Source organism: Triticum aestivum, chromosome 4B (genome assembly GCF_018294505.1).
Source record: "Triticum aestivum cultivar Chinese Spring chromosome 4B, IWGSC CS RefSeq v2.1, whole genome shotgun sequence".
NCBI classification, from domain to species: domain Eukaryota; kingdom Viridiplantae; phylum Streptophyta; class Magnoliopsida; order Poales; family Poaceae; genus Triticum; species Triticum aestivum.
The window spans coordinates 464,986,629-465,002,125 of NC_057804.1; the positions used below are offsets into that span (position 1 = coordinate 464,986,629).

Consider the following 15,497-nt stretch of genomic DNA (forward strand, 5'->3'; position numbering starts at 1 on the left):
GCGTGGAAGAGTATGCGGCGGCTCTAGCAGCCGGACACTAAGCGGCCTTCCCTCTTAGAATGCATGATTGGTCGTTAAGGCCATGGACACGGTTAGAGGAGTCCGGTGCACCACCATCGGTAACAGCCCAGATAAACCTAAGCTGGGTGCTATACATATACCCCCATAGATGGTACCAGGGGCTGCAAAACATGTAATAAGGCCCACAATTCAGCTTGACCTTATTAATATGGCAATACCTTACATTCTTAACATTCATTGAGAATAAACAACTTTTCGCACGACTTACTCCATACTCTTTTACATGAGTTTTTCATTTTTACAGACACTATTCGTGTGATGCCCTTCAAGGATACGGCACAACGAAGACAAAGGCGCAGACATGCAGCAGGGCCCCGCTCAAAGGTTTCTCTTTAGATTAAGCCCATGTGTAAACCTTCTTTACTGTCTCTTGTTGCTTGACATCCCACGGGTATTCAATACACCCACGGGGGATAATGGCGTTATAGTCATTTCGCTACGACACATCAATGCACGTACCTGGAAATACAGGGTTCATAATCGAGGGCGTTGCTCAGCCCAGTATATGTTATAAAGTCTGAATACCTTCGGGAGTGTTCGGCGTCACGAGTTTGGCCTTATATGCATCAGCTCCGAATCATGTCTTTGGTCAAATGTTGGGTTTGCCCGGCTCCTGGGTTTGCTGTCTTACGTTCAGTTTTATCGGCTAAGGCGGCCAAAGGAGAACTACTGCGATTGTGCCCTGGTTATTCCGGACGCGCACCTCGGTAGAGAAAGCCGAAAAATGACTGTCATGATACAGCGAGAGACTGGTCAACCACTCAAGGATTCATCAGAATCTTTAGGATTCCTCTACATCAACGAAGTACCATTTCCCGGTCATGTACATACGTGCCCCTATCCGGATGCACGCGGAGGTACTAGGGGCTACATAGTAGCCCCACCGTCAAACTCCTATGGCTAAGTGAAAGTGTTAAAGCTATATAGTCCGGTTGCCTAGTTCGACGTGCGATCACCTCCTTAATGGACCAAGACGTTGGATCAAGTGCGACCACACACATTTTCTTGAACACCCCCGCATTATATGCGTGGGGGCTGAAGCCAACGACCGCTAACTTTCAGGTTATATACATACATAAACGCCCGCAGAGGAGGCACTATAATACTTTTAGGCGAAAGTATAAACACATCCTTTACAATTAGAATAGAATTGTTTTTACAATTGAAAGACTTGTCACTCGAACACTACATTCTTCGAGCACTGAGCCTCTATTATATGGGCACCTTCTATGACCTGCTCAAAATAGTGCTCGGCTGGGTCCTGGCTTCCTGCCGGACTCTGGGTTGCAATGCTGGTAGCCTCCATATTCGCCCAGTATGCTTTAACACGGGCAAGAGCCATCTGCACACCCTCTATGCACACCGACCTCTTCACGACATCGACTCGTGATACGACTCCAAGGAATTGTTGCACTAAACCAAAATAATTGCCCGGCCTCGGTCCCTCCGGCCATAGATGGTCTATTACAGACCTCATTGCAAGACCGGACAACCTATGGAGCTTGGCCATAGCGGCCATCCTCTCACTCAATGGCAGCGGGCGAGTCGGAGCATTGAATTGTGACCAGAACAACCTTTCTATGTCATTATCTTTCTGATCCTTGAAGAAGTTGGCTGCATCAGCCACACTTTTTGCCAGATCCGCATACACATCTTCAGCACTCCAAAGCTGATCCAGGGGAGCGTACTTTGGGTCTCCGAACTTCATCCGCAACAAATAGGGGCTTCCAGCCACGATGTCTCCGGCCTGTCAAAGCTCCTCCCACGCAGCTCTAATCTCAGAGCACGTCTCCTTGGCCGCATCTAGGGCCTTCTTTAGGTCCGCAGACTTTGCCTGATTCTCCTTCTCGAGAAGCTCATATCGGCCGGCGGCGTCCCTCAGCTCCACAACCATCTCGGCTATTTTATCTTCGCTTCAGCGATGAGCAGCCTGTTCGGCTCTCAATTCTTCGGCCACCTTTAGGGCAGTCGTATTGCTAGCCTGAGCTTGTTCCTTGGCTAGGACAAGTTCCGCCCTCAGGGCCTCCACGGCAGCAGCTCTGCCTGCAGCCAAAGCATATCATATTCATATCACACTCCTCTTAATATTTTCTAAACAAATGAGGAGAAAAGAGCACATACTCTGTGACTCGTCAAACCGCTTGTTCACAAGCGTGATGTCGGCGTCCACCACATCAATCTGTCGCCTCAGTTCGGCGAATCCAGCGATCCGGTCTATCGCCGGACCCTTAGCCATATGCACATAAGTGCATTGTGATCACTACCTGGGAGCATGATCCTTCGTTTGCCGCCTATGGCTGGCAACCAGAGTCTCAGGGGCTACTATCTATACGGAGCACACCTAGCGCGTGCGGTACAACCGAAAAATTACGTGTGTACCTCAAAGCCTTTGAGCAGGCTTGTAAAAGATTCATTCAACCCGCTTGTGGCGGATGAAATCTTCTCCAACACCATACCCATCAACATACGGTGATCCTTTGAGAGAGCAGCTCGCTCCAGAAAACCCGTCAGTGTGTCCGGCCAGGCGCCGGACTGTCCCGGACCCTTCCTATCGCCCTCCATGCGAGCCAAGCACGCTGGGCTCGGGGTGGCCGAAGTATTAGCTTCCGGCCCCAGCGGATCTGGACTCCTCCATGACAACACCTCAGGGTCACCCGCCCCATGGGGCGGAGAGGCAGGTGGGGTTTCACTCTCCATCATCTCCGGAAGAAGATCCCCCGAAGACGAACTCTGTTGAGAAGAGCTACTAGCCGATCTGCAAAAGATAGATCCTGGTTATTGTCCTCGGAAGAGGAAGCAATATCTTTTTATTCACGATTAACTTACAACTCGATGGAGGGCTGGCCCGTTTGCGGACATGATGCGGTGAGGACGCCCTCCGAGGAAGGGCCCCCTAGTGAAGTTTTCTTCCCTTGTTTAGGCACCTCTGTTTCCAAGTCTTCGGAGGCGGCCCTTTTCTTCCCGCGGGGGGAGGAAACTTTGGATTCACCTCCCCGATTATCCTCCTTCGTTGAGACGGTAATTCCCCCGGTTTGGATGTGCAATGTGTGAAGCTCGGCTTCTCTATTCTTCTCTTCCCCTTTCCTCGAAGGCACTTGGCTTAGCGCACGTCTAAGCATCCTGGCTGTTGCAGGACTAGGCGAGCCTTCGGGAAGTGGGGCCGGACACCTGATCCTCTCCGCCTTGCTAAGCCAATCCTGGCCGCTGACAGTTTTCAGAATAATGTTGTGATAAATATAAGCAAAGTGTTCGGTTACAGGGTTACTTACTTGGGTATCTGGGCGGTTGCAGCTCAGGCCCGCATCCTTGGTGGTGTCCGACACTTTACTTGTGGTTCAAAGAATAACTTATACATCCCTTCGAGCGTCATGCCGAAGAAGTGCTGAATGGTTTGCGGACCTTCCGGATTGAACTCCCACATCCGGAGAGGTCGACGCTTGCACGGCAGGGCCCGTCGAACTAGCATTACCTGAATGATTCTGACAAGACTGATATCCCTCTCAAGAAGCTCCTGAATGTGGCTCTACAATGTCGGCACATCATTAGCAGTCCCCCAGTCCAGTCCCACGTTGGCCCATGATGCCAGTTGAGGCGGAGGGCCCGAGCGGAAGGCAGGGGCAGCCGCCCACTTTGTGCCTTGGGGAGCCGTGACATAGAACCACCTCCGCTGCCACAGATCGGACACCTCCAGGAAGGAACCCTCTGGCCATGGGTCATCGGTGTTTCTGCTTATTGCAGCGCCTCCACACTCTGCGTGTCGCCCCTTAATCACCTTCGGCTTCACATTGAAGGTCTTGAGCCATAAGCCAAAGTGTGGGGTGATGTGGAGGAAGGCTTCACACACGACGATAAACGACGAGATTTGAAGGATGGAATCTGGAGCTAGATCGTGAAAATCTAGCCCATAATAGAACATGAGCCCTCTCACGAAGGGATCTAGGGTAAAACCTGAGCCTCGGAGGAAGTGATAAACGAATACAACACTCTCGTTGGGTTCGGGAGTGGGGATGACCTGCCCTGGAGCAGGAAGCCTGTGCTTGACATCGGCGGTCAGATATCTGGCCTCCCTGAGCTTCGCAATGTCCTCCTCTGTGACAAAGGAGGCCATCCACCGACCTTGAAGGTTGGATCCGGACATGATTGGAGATCCGAAGTGCCTAAGCTTGAGCTTCGGGTGTTGGAACTCGAGATGCAAAAAGGCGCAAGCATGGTAAGAAAGGGATAGGCCTCGACCCCTCTATAAAGAGGGTGAATACCAAGCGTCCTCAGCGTAAGCGTTTGGGACTTGCCTAAAAACACGGAGTCATGCCAACGGGCGTGGTTGGGTTACCCGCACCCGTATTAATGAGAATCCCGCGATAAGGGGGACACGATCTCTGCTTCGACAAGGCGTACCTATAAAACCGCCTTGTAGTGCGTGTCGTGGCAGGCTGAGAAAAACGGTTCGTATTAAACCAGGCCGCGGCATGAGAACGCGCTGTGGAAAATTGTCAGCAGATTAGATTTATAAAGTATTGTGCTCTCTACGGTGGTGTGTGGAAATTATTTTGCAGAGCCGGACACGATCCTTGTGTTCAAAATCTTCCACAAAGTATTCGGAGATGGAACCCGCCTTGCAATGCCGAAGACAAACTGCGCGCAGGACTCATCGTCATTGAAGCCTGGTTCAGGGGCTACTGAGGGATACCTGGATTAGGGGGTATCCGGACAGCCGGACTATATACTTTGGCCGGACTGTTGGACTATGAAGCTACAAGATTGAAGACTTCGTCCCGTGTCCGGATGGGACTCTCCTTTGCGTGGAAGGCAAGCTTGGCGATTCGGATGTTAGATCTCCTTCTCTGTAAACCGACTCTGTGTAACCCTAGCCCCCTCCGTGTCTATATAAACCGGAGGGTTTAGTCCGTAGGACAACAACAATCATAATCATAGGCTAACTCCTAGGGTTTAGCCTCTACGATCTCGTGGTAGATCAACTCTTGTAATATTCATATCATCAAGATCAATCAAGCAGGAAGTAGGGTATTACCTCCATCGAGAGGGCCCGAACCTGGGTAAACATCGTGTCCCCAGTCTCCTGTTACCATTAGCCTTAGACGCATAGTTCGGGACCCCCTACCCGAGATCCGCCGGTTTTGACACTGACACCTGGCAGCAACGGTGTCCTCATGGTGGCGGGAGACACCAAAGGCGCGATGCAGGCCCTCAGGCTCGCCTTCAGGGCAGCCATGGCCGTGCTGCCCAGCAAGTTGCGTGATTCTCCTACTGGTTTGACAACCTTGGTCTCATAACTGAGGAAAATACCTACCGTTGTTGTGTTGCATCATCCCTTCCTCTTTGAAAAAATACTAACGTAGTCCAAGCAGACATCACACCACTATGAGCCTGACTAATGATGGCTGCTCGAGCAGTAGCCGGACAGCAACCACATATGTAGCATTAGCAAGGATTGTTGTTTATGTGTATTGCCACTCATAGAAGTGCACTTCCCAGATGCAGGATGAAGATTTATATGAGTCGACAATAAAGAAATAAAATAGTTTAAAATTGTGTCGGAGGCGGTGGGGGTTTGATGGCAACTATTTTACATGAAGGAGCCAACACTTGTAAAGTCGATCCCTCGGCCTAGATCCGCAATGGCAACAGGGGCACAAGCTGAGGGGAAGAGCTTCTGGTACCTGGCTGCAGGCGAAGAAGCCATGGATTATGCTCCTTACGTTTGTGCGGTGTTGTGGTGTCGGGGAAAGAGTGTGAGTGGTAGTTTTGCTTTAAATGAGGACTAGCATACACAACACATCAGGCGCGAGGTCCATAACAAAATGCGGTGACACAGAAGCGACCCCCGTCGTATATATATTTGATGGTTAAACAGATATACTCTTTTGTTTCAAAATAATTGAAACTCCAAGACGTCCTATGTCAAACAAACATCGACCACTAATATGAAAATATGTTTCATAATGAATCTATCGACCACTAATATAAAAATATGGTACATAACAAAATGCGGTGACATAGAAGCGATCCACGATGTATATACATTTGATGGTTAAACATATATACTCTCTCTGTTTCAAAATAACTGAAACTCTAGGACTATTCTATGTCAAACAAACATTGACCATTTCAAATATATCTAATATGAAAATATGTTTCATAATGAATCTATCGAAGCCAATTTGATGACGTAGATGTTGACATATTTCTCATTGAAGTTTGACTTAAAACAGACTAGAACTTCAATTAGTCTGCAACAAAGGAAGTACACTATTAAACGTGTTTTAAAAGTGGATCATTTCACCTTGCAAAAAGGATAATGACATGACAAACACGGGAGGTAAGCAACACACACGAAACAATGCGAACGGGCGGATCATCTGGCCCTAGAGTTGAATCCAGAACCCACCGGTCAAAGCATGTACTACCACAAACCAATACGTGGTTGAATGGTTAGACGGACATTTGTATCCCCAGCTCATCAGGGTTCAAGTCCTGATGCTTGCATTATTCACGAGGCGCCTATGGAGGTGTTCATTGGGATAGGGTGTGCGTGTGTGCGTTCATAGGGATGAGTGTATGCGTGTATGTATGTTCCAAAAGAAAAGAAAAAAGAAGTGCTCATATTATTTTGAAAAGAAGTGATCTAAACGATCTTATATTCCTTTACTGATCCAGGAAATTTATTTTATTTTACAATTTTATATATTAAAGGTTACATTTTAATAAACGTTGGATAACGTCCATCCAGGCGTGAAAATCGGTTAGCATCTGCAAAAATGTCCCTCGCCGTCGGATTCATAATCGAACATTGGATGGAACGGCTCCAAAATAAAGACACCCAACCGCAGTCCATACTCCTATTTCCCCCATCTCGCCTGTTCTTCTTCTTCCCCTCCCCCAAGCAAACGAGAAGGATCAATGGCCGCTCGGATCACGAGGCTGCTCCACCACCACAACCGCCGCCTCCTCGCCACCGCGGCAGAGGCCTCCGCTCGTCGCCTGCCGCGCGCTCCACTTGGCGGCGCCATCTACAAGGTAAACCAGTGACGGGAGTAGATAGCCCTATACCCCACACAAGGTGTTCGACGCAATGCCGACGTCGGTCTCGACGCCATTGTCGTTGCTTCCTGATTTCTTCGGTCTAACTGGGACTTATTCTATACCGAGGTGTCTTCTTTGGTCTCCTAAGGCCAACTCGTGTCAGATTTTAAGTAGCAATCGGTCCTCAATGTCGAGCTCTCTGTAGTACTTAAGTCAGTTAAGTGCAGTCTGTTTTGCCAATCTAGCATGTTGTTGCTGCTCACACCATCTACTTGTAGTCTTGAGCAATGCATGTGCTTGTAATTTATCTAATAAGTGGATGATTCCTGTGAAATTTTGTTTGTAAACTACCAGCACTCCTCTCCTACCTCCCGTTCCCCCCCCAAAAAAATTCATCTAAGTGCATATATTCTTCAGGACATTAAAGCATTCTTTACATACCATAATTTTTTCTCAGATAGTTTAGGGTTTCTTCTCTGGCAATGTACACAAAGACTGATTTTGTGTTTTACTCTTACCTACACTTTCACCAGGATGTTGCAAAGGCTGAAGGTTCTCACCTCTGATCTTGAAGTTTGCTGCATGATGCTGTATTATGAAAATTCAATTATTCTTATGTGTCTGCATTCCGTTTCTTTTGGTCTTCTGGCTACCGTTGCATCTGTTTTTTTTTTTGTTCCTGGTGGTTGGTGCTGTGTGAGAAGGAATTTAAAACACTTGGTTTGCTTTAGTTGGAATGAAATTATGTTCACAAATAAGTTTATTTTACAATGCAGTTATAATAAAGTGTTCTTCATATGTTTGATGCTTAAACGGAGTCCTGGTGTTGTGAAAGGGCCATCCAGCCTTTTGTACGTTGCATGAACTAACTTTGTCCAACGAGGTTTTGTGAACTGGGATGGGATATTACAAGAAAAGAACATCTTGAACAGTCAAATATCCGCAGCATACTCCATAAGGCTACAACTTATACTGTTTCTCGGCATTATCTACTATTGGTTCTGTCTGCAGAACTGCTGTTACCGAAATATACCAGATTAGCCTAATTCATATGTGTACAATTGAAATACTATTAGTTTTTAGACCCCAGCTACAGGTAATGGTGTTACAAAGCATAGCTGTCCAGTAGCTCCCTTGTTGAAGACAGTTCTACTTAGTGTCTCGTTGGGCTTGAACACCTGCACGTGCACCTGGATGCTCTAAATGCACTACTTACATGGTGGCTGATGTAGTAGCCACCCAGAAATATCATCAGCCAGTGATACTCAGGATTTTGTTTATTTTCTGTTAACATCTTTTATAAGGGATTGTTTGGATAGAATTGTGTGCCCTGCTATTATATCCACTCCTCGCCAAGAATTATCCCACTTTTATAAGTCCTGTCAGGATTTTTTTAGTAACATCTCTTACCTCTATGTTCAAGGATAGAATTACATATCCTGCTATTATTATATCTACTGTCATGATCTTTAATTTTTAATCTTAATTTTACTAGAAAACGTACTGAAAAAACTTCCTTAAACTTCTTCATGGAACCTTTCTTTGAGAGCATTCTGCCATTTCTATAATACAAATGTGAGATACTCTTTTGTACTTTGTACATAAAACTTAATTGATCAAATTTATCATATGTTTGGTACCCAATAAAGATAATAAATAACTATTCGACTGTTGTGATCTTTGTTGTCGAATCTGGACGAACAGTCATTTACAGTACTGTGCCCACTTTTGCTGTGGACCCTATTTAATGCAGACATGGTTTTCTTTTGGCAAACATTCCAGCATCCTCTTTAAAAAAATTCAAGGTGGTACATGACCAAGTCAAGCCCTTCTAGTCCTCTGACAATGCAGGAGTACCGCAAAACATTTCCTTCTTTAATAAGGTCATCTGCATCTTACTCCTCACAAGCTTCAGACCAAAATCCCAAAGAGGTACATGATGCTAGCTAGTTCTGTTCGTGTTTGATTATTAAAATTACTCAATGTCGTGTTGTACATTTTCCTGCTTGTTTTAGTCTTCTCTTCGTATAGTTTTGAGCAGTGCTGTCCATATTTTGAACATGCTACTATAAATTGTATAAGGACAATATATGAAATTATTAGTTGTGTCACCTTGTGACCATCTGCACTCTGCAGTACTGACTAAGCACCTGTGCATACATCATCAGCTTCTGTGAGCTTCTTTCCATTTTCATAAGATTAAATTATGTACTCCCTCCGTTCCGATTTACTCGTCGTGGTTTTAGTTTTGAACTAAAACCACGGCGACGAGTAAATCGGAACGGAGGGAGTAGGTGTCAGTGCATCAGGAAGTGGCTGTATCACTATTGATGAATGTGTATACATTAGCCTCTGTAATGGGGTTGTTTTAAACAATATTTGAAGAATAGTATGTACCATTTTAAATGCTATCGGAATGGGACAATCACGCTGAAAAGGTTCTGCTTCATTGGTTGTATCAGTATACATAAATTTCTAGGTGCTTCTTTGGTCTTGAATCTAGATTTTCTCGCATGAGATAACCCAATTAGGATCTTCATTTTGTTTAACCCAGATTCCATGGCTGATGACAAGGTAGGAATTAATGGTCTAATAGGACAAACCAATTCTGTTGTTTAGAGTTTATTTATTGAAAGAGTTGAGTGTGTCTGTTCTCTTCTTGTGTATTTAGTTTCCCTTAGAAATATTAATCACCTAATGTCTTGTTTTTTTTCTTTCAGTTTTTGCGGTTCCCTGTTCATGTATATATCTTGACCCAAATTGAAAATTATTAGCAAAGTACTCTTTGTATGGTTTAATAGTTGTTCATGTTTCCTATTTAAGAACTAATATTTTGCCTTACGGTGCAAGCCAATGCTGAATCATATTTCATTCTTATATTGCTTATAGATCACTGCCCTCTTTATCCTCAGGAGAAAAAGGACTTGTCAACTGTTGAAGATCCCTTTGATGCCCCTACATATAATATACCCGAGAAGCCGGTGACTTTTGCTGAGGGGGCTTCTTACAGTGTTGTAATACTCGCGGGACTTGGAGTTGCAGCATTAGCTGGATATTCTGTTTTTAAGGAGCTTATTTTTGAACCAAAAGAGTAAGTCTTTTGCATTCTTCTGATTGAACTTAAGGCATTAAATAACAAAATTCTGTATGTAACTGTATTTTTTGCTTAGGAAACTTGTTAGTTATATCTCATTGTGGTATTTTGAGAACCCTACTTGTTACTACCTCTGTTCCTAAATGCAAGACGTTTTGGCAGTTCAAATTGAACTGCCAAAATGTATTACAGTTTGGAACAGAGGGTGTGCTTTCCAAGGGCATATAGGGAGTATGTACTGCCAATAAGAAATACCACATCAGGCATGTGCGAAGTTTTCTTTTCCTCTCCAGTGTTAAGCATCATTCTCTCTCGGTGGTAGCCACAACTAAATAAATAGATCTCATTCTGTTCTCTCCCTTCCCCATTTCACTGATGATTGGGCTCATGATTTTTCGTGGGTTGGTGACGGAGTAAGTTATGGCGTTGTTTTTTTTGGCTTGGCTCTCCTACCCTTCATGTATCACCAAGCCACCTCACCTGGTACTGGCTTCAAAGGCACATTGCACATCACCTTGGTAGTAACAAATACTGTCCCATTTTTACAAATTATGTAGTAATATTTCTTATATCAAAATACTCCCTCCGTCCCATAATGTAAGACGTTTTTTGACACACACACTAGTGTCAAAAAACGTCTTGCATTATGGGATGGAGGGAGCACTTACAATGTCTATCTGAACTGCAGGAATTCACTTCGTTAGCGAAAAAGTCTGCTAATTGTACTACTATATATTTTTTAAATCTGGAGGCCTTGTGGTATATATACTACCTGCTTGTATATGCTATTTCCCCTTTTCATTGTGTGCCGCTACCTATCACCTGGTTGATGTTCTAGCTGCTCCAACTTGCAGAAAATCATGCTGTAGTTCATTAGTTTTTTTTTTCAAAACGGAGGCAAAAGTTTTGCCTCATCGATTAATTAAGAAGAAGAGAATTGCCCAGTTAATTAACGGAAAACCGGGCGAAAACCAATACAAACGGACCACAGTCGAACTACTCACACGGCATGAAACCCCACAACCGCACAGGCGGCCCATCAGACTCGCCGAATACACAACATCCACAAATCCCGAGGCACCTCCCAACCCACGACGACAAACCAATCAAGCAGGCAAAGACATCTTGCCTTTGGCGCCACTCTTGCCTTTTCCCACCTTCTTTTGTTTGTCCCTTATTGGTGTCCCCATCGGAGGCAAGCAATCGACCTGCCCAAACCAGGTCTAGCAACCACCACGCTGGCTAGCAAGTCACAAAGTTCCTTCGCGAAGAGAGCATTTGAATTTGGGGTTGGTGCTAACACAAGTGGCTGAATGGTCATGCTAGTCAGCATCACCTGCTCGATGGTCACAGGCGAGGGAATGGTGGCATCGTCTAAAACTCCGTGCTCCATGATGTCGAGAGGTAGGCTGTCTGACGCCCGACGAAGCTCCACGGGGGGTGGGGAGGACACCAGGTCCACCTGTGAAGCTTGGAGAGAGTCCAACTTGAGCTGCTCCAACGACAAAGTTGAAACAGGTTCTCCACCACGGCACCACACAACACCTGCAGCTCGGGCATGATCTGCAGCACCGGGGACACAACCTCGACGGTGGCCTCACCCTCGAAGTCCGGCAACACACGGGGAGTCGAACTAGACCCAACACGGGGCGAGAAGCCCGAAGCATGAGGAGAGAAGCAGCCATAGAGATCCACATCTTTGTCGCCTTCCAAGTCAACAACAAATTTTGGCAGAGGAGGCGACATAGGAGCTATGTTTTTAAGGCGACGCCTTGCTTTAAGGCGCTGGGGGGGCGCTTCGACGCCTAGGCGACGCCTAGGCGCCTAAAGCGCAAAGCGCTGGGGGGGCGCCTCGACGCCTAGGCGTCGCCTTACGGACGCCTTTAAAACATAGCATAGGAGGGAGTGACACCTCAGCCGTCGCTGGAGATAGCCTGCCCAGAGCAACCTCTGCACGCTCCAGAAGGCTCCCAGCCCGCTGCAGCCATCCGTGCATTGAATCAATCACATCACTCATGGGCTGAATCGCCTTCACCATCTGTAAAGAAGCCATTGCCTTGCAACTCAGAGCGTAGCAGCTCGGCTTGCGCAGCAAAGACAGACTGAAGCATCACCTCAGCCGAGGCTGGAGAACCAGCAGAAGAAGAAACAACAGACGCCCAGGAGGCCAGGAGTCACCTCGGATCGCCTTGGAGGGAAGCGTGGCATCAGACCGGGCCAGACATGAAGGTGGATGAAGATGATGGATGGTGTCGAGGCGGGACAATGACGAAGCAGTAGGGTTATCGAGCAAGCTGAGCGGACGCCAACCGTTCCGACACTCACGGGCCCGATGGCCGTCCCCCAAGCAGTGAGAGCATCAAAAGGGGTCGCTGCACTTCGCCGCACGCTGTCCAGTAACAAGGCACCTGCAGCATCGACCATGGAGCCACGAAGGGATGGGCCGAGGGTACGAAGCCGGAGCTGGGGACACCAGGCGATGAGGACCATGCCACGGCCGCACCTCCTGCCAACCCTCGCAGGTAGCTGCCTCACGCTCAGGGCTCACCCCGCTGGAGCACTTGGAAGCCAGCAGCGTTTGTGGGGCCAGCTCTACGCCATCTTCATCATCTTCGTCATGGTCGTCGTCGAGGGAGCTCCACGAAGACCGCATCATGTCCGTAGCCAAAGCATCGGAAGCACCTGAGGCAGCCAGCAGCTCTCCAGCCCTCATGTCGGAAGAGGGCCCAGTGACATGACCGCCGTCTGCAGCAGCAATGACGGGCGATGAGGTAGGTGCTGACGTCGTGAGGACCAGATTGGAGCTGGCCGACGACTCGGGCATGGACGGAACCTCGCATGAGACCAATAGTCCCTGCACGGTCGGGTCAGCCTTGCGGGAGGCGAGGGAGGCCGCACGCAGATGGCGGCAATAGACGGGCGGGGGCGACGCCGGCAGCAGGAGGAGCCAGAGAGGCCGGGGCGGCTCCCATCGTCGGAGCAGCAGGAGGGCGAGGCAGGCCTGAAGTTCGCCACGAATCGGCCGCTGGAGAAGAGACATGCGGGGGAGGAGGCGCCGGAGCCTGGCCGGCGCACGCAGAGCGAACGGAGGTCGATGCGGAACAGCAGTAACCGGACGAGGCCGCTGCACCGGAGGGCTGCCGAGGAAGCGGGCGGCGGTGCCGCGCGCCCACCCGCGAGTGCGAACGGGAGACGCCCATCTCGTCACATGAGGCATGCAGCAGAGCAGGGGCACTGGATCTTGCCTCGGCGGCCGCAGGGGGAGGACTGATGGGGCGGATCTGGCGGCGCCGCGGGCGGACGCTCACCCGAAGCAGGAGCGCCGCATCGCTTCTGATTTTGACGTGGCCTGTAAGTTCATTAGTAATCTACACACTTCGTATTACGCTGTATTACAGTGTCACAACCAGCTTTGTGCTTGCATTTCTTGGCATCTTTTACTCTTACTAATGGCACTTCTCCTTGAAGCTGCTTACACAATAGAATTCATGCTCATTATAGCCTGGATGTTATGTTTTTGTTTAGCATGTTGTCAGTTTCCATATATGGATTGATACTCTCCCTCCAGATTTACTGAATTTCTTTTGTGCATCGAATGATATGTTTTGTCAGTTTGAATGCCTCAATCTTTTTTTTACATTACATGGTTTTTCACATTGCTTTTGGCTACGTATTCATCTGTGGTTTTTTTCGGGAAGATGCCTGTGGTATTTGCGTGCAACCTGAAAGTGAGATTGCTTAACGCGTGTTGTTGTTACCATCCTGCAGGTACAAGATCTTTGGGAAAGCTCTAGCAAGAGTTCAGAGTGATAGTCAGGTTTGTGGGTGTTAGTGTTTTTCTGTTCATCCTGACATAGTGTGGTAGTTTCCTCTCATTATATTTCGTATTTCACATGATTTGTCAGGTTACAGCGAGAATTGGGTACCCTATTACTGGTTATGGTAATGAAAGCAGAAACCGTGCAGCTCGACAGCGTATTCCAAACAGGGTTTGGACAGATGAGGATGGTGTTGAACATGTGGAGGTACTATATTATTCCTGTCTCTGCTGTTCTGCTGCTGTGACTTCTATGTTGTCTTGTACATCAAGATTAGTATCAAATTCAATAAAAAAATACAAGTTCACTGTAGGGGGCTGCAATATATAGTGGGCTACTTAAACTTTGACTGTTTCTTAGCGGTATATGGCAATGAGGCAGTGACTTCCTTAACCAGGATCAAGCTTGCGAATGATAACACAGCGACATGAACTAAGATGAGATCCAACATGCTTCTTTTTTGTTTGTCGTGTAATGGCTCCTTGCAAGTTTTATATATGCCTTTTGTAATTCAGATGATGCTTTGCTACCTTGGAAAGGAACACTAGGATGGCATTTTATAAGAGTTTCCATAGTTGCATTGCAAGCCTTCAAACTTGGTTATTGGTCACTTGAATTGACATGCATGTCTTATTTCAGGTCAATTTTTATATCCGAGGTCCGCATGGAGCTGGAAAGGTATATTCAGAGATGTTCAAAGATAACTCTGACAGGACATGGAAGTTCATGTACCTTCTTGTTGAGTTTACAGCACCGCTACAGGGACAAGTAATGTTAGAATCTTACATACCAGCGTAAGGATGCATGAGACCATAGTTGCTAGGAACCTTGGTAATATGGGTCGAGGAACTGGGTAACAGGACGTGGGTTGCCACCTCTTCAGGTAGAGCTGTGGCGAACCTCTTTGGGTTAGGTGCGACAAAGAGTACACATTTTTGGGACATGGGCCATGACCCCCAAAAAAGTTTGGTTGATGGCCCGGGTCTCTTCTATACATTTTTATTTCTAGTGCAGTACAATTTTTTTTAGAACAATGATTTGTCTTTGTTGAAAGCCCTTCATGCCTGATCACCGGATGTTCTTGTGGATGTTTTCCTTGCGTGTACTCACCTGATGTCATGTTATATTGTCTAGACTTGCATGTGCTACCTACTGTAAAATTATAGCACATGATGTCCAATGCTCTTTCTATGATTCGAGTAGTTGTGGAATTAAATTATTTTGAAAAGAAATGTTTCAAAGCACGACCCTAATTGTATGGATAGATTCTTCCTTGACTAATCTAGAACATGTCATTGCGTATTCTTTGGGGATGACAATGGCACTTGCAACTACTTCTAGTTAGTTATAAACATGATTTCCTCTGTAAATTTTCCTCAACAATAATTTTAGTTATCATTATCAAGCGTTGGGATCAATTAGGTGAGGTGATTGTTCTCTGTTTGTGGCTCCTGATCTTGTTC

The 15,497-nt window shown here is 46.9% G+C and overlaps 1 protein-coding gene across 1 annotated transcript; it reads left to right on the plus strand.

The window, feature by feature from the left end:
- The first annotated feature begins 6,918 nt into the window (after positions 1-6,918).
- LOC123092735 (probable mitochondrial import inner membrane translocase subunit TIM21) lies at positions 6,919-15,068 on the plus strand. Its single transcript, XM_044514555.1, has 7 exons — positions 6,919-7,116; positions 7,656-7,684; positions 8,916-9,054; positions 10,035-10,213; positions 13,985-14,033; positions 14,122-14,241; positions 14,674-15,068. Exons 1-7 carry the CDS (start codon positions 7,000-7,002, stop codon positions 14,830-14,832), a joined length of 792 nt encoding a protein of 263 aa, XP_044370490.1. The 5' UTR covers positions 6,919-6,999; the 3' UTR covers positions 14,833-15,068.
- The last annotated feature ends 429 nt before the right edge of the window (positions 15,069-15,497 follow it).

What these genes read in the sequence shown, in the direction of transcription:
- LOC123092735 (XM_044514555.1), top strand. Translation starts at nt 7,000, where the DNA reads ATGGCCGCTCGGATCACGAGGCTGCTCCACCACCACAACCGCCGCCTC. An exon ending in AAGGCTGAAGGTTCTCACCT is followed by an intron (nt 7,685 to 8,915) that starts CTGATCTTGAAG and finishes GCATCCTCTTTA; the next exon opens with AAAAAATTCAAGGTGGTACA. An exon ending in GAGTTCAGAGTGATAGTCAG is followed by an intron (nt 14,034 to 14,121) that starts GTTTGTGGGTGT and finishes ATGATTTGTCAG; the next exon opens with GTTACAGCGAGAATTGGGTA.